Source organism: Epinephelus moara, chromosome 18 (genome assembly GCF_006386435.1).
Source record: "Epinephelus moara isolate mb chromosome 18, YSFRI_EMoa_1.0, whole genome shotgun sequence".
Taxonomy (NCBI): domain Eukaryota; kingdom Metazoa; phylum Chordata; class Actinopteri; order Perciformes; family Serranidae; genus Epinephelus; species Epinephelus moara.
The window spans coordinates 4580152-4586151 of NC_065523.1; the positions used below are offsets into that span (position 1 = coordinate 4580152).

The 6000-nt window shown below is 44.6% G+C and overlaps 1 protein-coding gene across 4 annotated transcripts in view; it reads right to left on the reverse strand.

Annotated features, from left to right (window-relative positions):
• Positions 1-5729, reverse strand: part of LOC126404988 (potassium voltage-gated channel subfamily C member 1-like) — a 170455-nt gene extending 164726 nt beyond the window's left edge. For all 4 annotated transcript variants that reach the window (XR_007571542.1, XR_007571541.1, XM_050068470.1 and 1 more), the window contains exon 1: positions 5082-5729. Coding sequence is in view for 2 of the 4 variants with exons in the window: in XM_050068470.1 (XP_049924427.1) it covers positions 5082-5624 (543 nt within the window). In the remaining 2 variants the exon portion in view is untranslated. The remainder of the gene's footprint in view (positions 1-5081) is intronic.
• Between the last annotated feature and the right edge of the window lie 271 nt (positions 5730-6000).

Sequence of the window (6000 nt, forward strand, 5' to 3'; positions counted from 1 at the left end):
TGGTTGAGACATTGGCAGGGATGTGCAGCTTCACCCTTGTTGTTTTCCACTGAGCTAATCAGCTAAAACTGAGCAGACCACCTGACCTCAGCCTACCTGAGAGCTGCTGCTGCTGCTACTGCTGCTGCTGTTGCTGCTGCACTGGCTGCCCCCCTCCACCCCTTCTAACCTATCTTTATGTCACTGTGCTGGCACCGAAACTATTGACTGCAACATTTTCAAAGTCACCTCAGCTGTCATACCGATGCTCCTCCAACCCCCCTACCATGACACCACCCCAGCATTCAGTTTGTCTTTTTTTACTGTCACCCCCCATTTGGTTCTTCGATCGCTTGTTTGGCTGCCATTTAATTTTTCAATTTGTCCAGCTTTGAGCATAAGAAAGCAGCACAAGGCGAAATTCTTTAGTCAAAACATCTGTCTACAGCAAAGAGTCCTAAATGCTCTAGATTCACACTCCATTCAAGCTCAGTGTTAGACTGTCCCTTTCTCTTATTTCAGTAGAATTATTTGGTATAAACTTGTCATTCTCAAAGCTTTTTGGGTAAGGGTCCCTTGGGATTAGCTGATTTGCCTCGCATACCTACTGGCAACTACGGCAACCCTGAGCAGCATATCTGGAACTATACATGAAAAGTACATGTGCAAAGTAATGGCAATTAAGCCTGCTGCAAATATCTGAGTCAATACAGCATCAGTTGTGGGGCTTCACTTTTGCTGTGCAAGACTGGAGGCATTCAGAGAGAAACACGCACTATTCCCTGCAAACTATGTTCTCCAATAACTATGAGCTGTTTTTACAACCTGATCACCAGAAAAAAAATTGGCATTCTAAGTATCTGCAATCCACAGATTTGTTTAATTTGCATTTTGTTGCTAATACGTTGAAACATTGCATTTCTACAATGCTGTGGTTGACATGGGGTTAGTTTTAGGCAAAAAAACTCTGGTTATGGTTGGAAAAGATCTTGATTTTTCCTCAAAGTATCTGTTTTGGGGGCACAGTCTTTGCTGTAAAACCAGCGATGACTCAGTAAAAAAACAACTGCATATCACACTACCATCCCTGCAAGAAACTCAGGGATGGTAGATGGGATGATAATAAAACACTTTTTGTGCCACTGTCTCGCTGGAAATGCAGGGATGTCTCAGTAAAAATCAACTGCTTTTCGAGCCACTATCTTGACAGGAAATGCAGTGATGTCTCTGGAGAAACAACGCTTCTCATGCCACGATACCCGCTGGAAATGCAGGGATGTTTCAGTGAAAAACAACTGCTTATTGTACCACTGTCCCGCTGGAAAAGCAGCAATAGTTCACTACAAACAAAACACCTATGTCTGGCTCCTAAAAAGCCACTGTAAACACAGCGACAACTCTCTAAACCCAAACTGGTTTTGCTGTTTGTTGGTCTCAAAACGACGGCCTTAAGTAATCTGTATCTTGGCAGGCATCTCACCGAGGTGTCATGTCATCCACCATCTCCTCCACCTATCGACGACAAGCTCAGCTCATACACCATGTCACTTTAGAAACATTAATATGATATATATGAAATGTGCAGATGTAACGTATTCCTGGTTTGCCAAAACTGGGAAACTGGGTTTGTGTTTACAGAGGTAGTTTATTAGTTCTTGGAAATGTAAAGCACTGTGGAGAGAGATATTTTTTGGTAAGAGACATTTTCAAACTCCTACAAAAGCAAACAAAATGCTGAAAGTTCAGGCAGCTTGAAGGTGCGCTACTTGACAAACGCTGCACAGTGCCCCTTGGAACTGTAGCAGAGACATGAAAGAGCCACAAGGCAGCAAACATCTGGTGTACAGTAGCTGCGTCTACTGGAACGACTACAGCTGTATTTCAGTCACATTTTTGGTTTATCTCAAGGCTAGACAACCTTAATACCAGACAAGAATGTTGATTTTGGACAAAACCCTGTAATATGTTACATGTCAGTTTTTTATTCTACATCCAAACATTTTAACATTCCTGCTCTCTACAATACCTGTGCATGGAAACGGTGTTAAGATCGAGGTCAGGGGAAGATCATGGTTTCAAAAAATGCCAACGCAAATAGCAGGGTTTTTTTCTGCAAACCTTGTCCCCATGCACAAAAGTCAAACATGCTACACACTTATCCACATGCTTAATTTCCATCTTGCTACATGTAGGGCACACTGCACTGAACTGTCACACTGACACTGAACATTAGCATTAGACATAAATGGTGAAGTGCAGAATCATCCAATTTAGACATAGTATTGCAGAATAATGTGCTGGAACATGCTTCTCCGGACTGCATGTTCTTATAATTGTATGGAATTTGGAGTATTACATTTTTAGGTTTTTGTTTTTTTTTTTGTTTTTTTTTCTAAAGTTTCCCATGAAATCTCTGCTCAGGCTACAACTTGCCTATGGAACCCCAGTGGACGAATGGTGCTTTAGACATTGTATGTTTGTGTCTGTGCGTGTAGTGTTTGTCTTCATTTGTGTGGCTCCCTCCTTAGTCACGGAGAGCAACTGAGTCAATATGCTGTCTCTGTGCATATAGCAGAGTCCACAGAAAACACCTCAGCTCACAATGATCCCCGTCAGCACTGGCCTCTGGCTCTGCCAATGGCCATGGATTTATAGAGACGATTAGGTAGCGGAAGGCAGAGGGAGACACAGGTGAGAGAATGAGCACTGACCACACAGGTGGAGGAAAGGAATGAAAATGAGGCGGGGAAAGGGAAAACAGAGAAAAATTGAGTTACAGGTAAAAATGAGAGAAATAAAGCAATATAAAAAAATGAAAAGAACATGACTGACAGAAAAAAAATGAGAAAGCAGAATCACTAACCGATCATCACTAACTGATTGGAAATATAAAAGCAGAAGGTAAATCTAAATATCATAGAAATCTCCCATCAACACACAATCATTGAAGTGTGTATTTGGCCTGACATTCAAACTGGCACCACCTAAACCACTTGTTTATAGTGGTAGTTTTGGGTTAAAATTAGGGATGCAAGATATTGGATTTTTTGCTGATATCCAATATACAGATAAATAACAACTCATTTGGCTGATAACCGATACTGATATTGATACAGTATATCCTCTTTTTTCCCCACCTACTTTTAGTAATCATCAAGTCTCTTCTGTAGTGGAATTAACATCATGTTATGTATGCATACTCTTGCTGGGATGGCCCACCGGCAGAGGGAGACATGAAATAGAATGTTTTTCAATGTATGTAATATTTATTCATTGCGCAAAATAACACAAAGAAATTGGCTGATTTTCATAGTTCCTTTTAAAGCCAATATCTGCCGATACCAATGATGTGCTGATATTATCATGCATCGCTACTTAAAATAGCCAGTTTCGGGGGCACGTTCCCCACTAGAAAAGCAGCAACATCTTGGTAAAAAACCAACAACTTTTTGTGGTACTATCCCAGCTGGAAAAACAGCATTGGGGCCCTAAAAACCAACCATGTTTGGTGAGTAGAAAGCTGCTGGAAACACAGCATTTACTCGCTAAATCTGTTGGTCTCAAACAGTGGTCTGCAGCTTGGCAGCCGTCTCACATTGGTGACACGTTATCCCATTCACCTCCCAGTGATAATCACCTCTTATACTACATAATTTTACAAATGCTGATATGATACGTACGAAATGTGCAAATGTAATGTATCTGTGGCTTGCAGAAACACACCACCATTTTCTTCAGGTGGCTTGACTACCACCCTTGACCCCCTGCGACAAATGCACAACTCTGCACCAACACCCACTCTCCACATGTATGTTTTAACTATTTTAGGAGAAGCCAGGCAGAGGTCAAGGGTGTACATATGCTTTAATTGATGGATTGCCACTGGACACAAACTCCAGCCTATCGCATGAAAGCTGTATGCGCTGCATGCCAATCCACCACTCTGACCGTTACATCTTGATCTCTTTTGCTACGTGAACAGTATAATATGTCCGGTATTTATAGGTGACTTAATTTGTCACCGGCAGAATGAACCTTACTGCTACGTTTGTTCAAAGACAAGACCTGCACACTTAATGGTATTGCTTCATTCCTCAAAAAACCTTTCCTCATGTTGCCATCAGAATACTGCGACATGCTCTGTGTGCTGAGAGAATCATACACTCTTCTACTCTGAGCCATAAAAAATTTGCCTCTGTGCTGTAAAGCAGTGCAGAGTAGTTCATGCCAAATTCAAACCAGCTATAAAATTTGCTCTAATATGAGGAGGCTATTGATAACATTTGATTCATTAGTGCAGTGCTAAAGTTAGACTGATATGATGTCTGTTCACCAGCAAAGTAGTAAGAGCAGTGTGTTATAGCCCAACAGTGTTTGCTCCATCATCTACCCAAACACACACAGCCACATACTTAAACACCGTCACACCTGAACAGGTATAAATGCAATCGTCATCACATGCCAGGACACATAAGGTACAAAAACAGTAATGCATTCATGTGCATGTGCTCATACGCACATGCACAAACCCAGCAGTCTATTTGGTGGAGTGTGAGGTGGCTGCTGCTTACAAGATTTCAGTTTTGTTTCATCAAAAGAAGAGAGAGCAAATCAATGGAGGCACACTTTACACCAAATGTGGACTGATAGTGGAGAGAACTGGATCCCAAGTTAGGGTCAGGTCTAATTAAATCATGTTGAAAGTGTTAAGTATTTTGCTTGAGACATATTTTGGCACACACACACCCGACATAAAGATGGCATAAAGATGTAGAGAAGGAGAGAAGGGTGGACGGCTGCACACTGACAAACGGACATGAGCGATGGCCAAATCTTCACACAGTCATATCAGTGAGAGAGAATAAAAGGAAAGAACAGCGGTGGGGTACATAAGCGGGGAAGAGGAGAGGAAAAAACACTGCAGTGAATGTGACATCCTCCAATTGTTTTAAGACAATTCGGGAATAACTTTACGCGCGACAATGCGCAGTGGCCAGAAGTGTGCCAAACGGGGATATGTGAGCGCAGAGCGGAGGAAGGGAAAGAAAGAAAGAAAGAAAGAAAGAAAGAGAGAAAGAAAGAAAGAACGAACAGCTACCCACCCGGGCGTATTTGGAGGAGTAGGGGTCCTCGAACAGCGCCCACATGTTGGGCTGCCACACCTCCCACCACGTCGCCTTGCGGCCATCCTCCTGCATGCACAGCCGCTTCAGGTCGCCGTCCGCCCCGCCGGTGAGCGCCGGGTCATCCTCGGGTGCGTCCGGCTCGGGGGTTTCGAAGCTGTCCAGGGCTTCCTCAGCGTCACGGTGCTGTCGGTAGTTCATCCAGCAGCACGCCTCCACGTCCGTCTCATCGATGCCCCAGAAGGCGAGCTCCTCCTCAAAGAGCGGCCCACATACATCATTGGGGCAGTGGAGCTTGCCGGTGCGGTAATAGTTAAGGATGAAGGCGAAGGTGGCCGGGTGGCGGTCGAAGAAGAACTCGTCGGACTTTGGGTCGTAGTCGAAGTTGCTGTAGGCGTCGGGTTCGGTCAGCCAAGACAAGCGCGTCCCCGGCAAAGTCTTGAGGGTGCTCCGGTAGGTCTCGTGTCGAATCCCGCCGCAGTTGATCACGATCTTCTCGCTATCTGACGCCGAGCAAGTCATGGTTGCGCTGGAGCATGCTTCGGTCGGTGCGCCCGACTGCTGCTGCGGCTACTGCCCTTCCCCATCAACGACCGGTCGCCGCTCTGTAGGCTACTGTTATACCGTCCCGGCAAGGAGTCACAGGGCCAACTGAGAGGAGGAGGAGAGAGGAGAGGAAGGAGGAGTCTGTGTGTGTGCGTGTGTGTGTGTGTGTGTGTGAGAGAGAGAGAGAGAGAAAGAGAGAGAGAGAAAGGGGGAGAGAGAGAGAGAGAGAGAGTACCTGAAAGTGTGCGTATGACACACAGAGGGAGGGAGGGAGAGAGAGGGAGAGAAGATGTGTGGGATGCGGATTTTATGAATCAATAGATTTCCCCGCTGAATGACTGACCGCCTGATT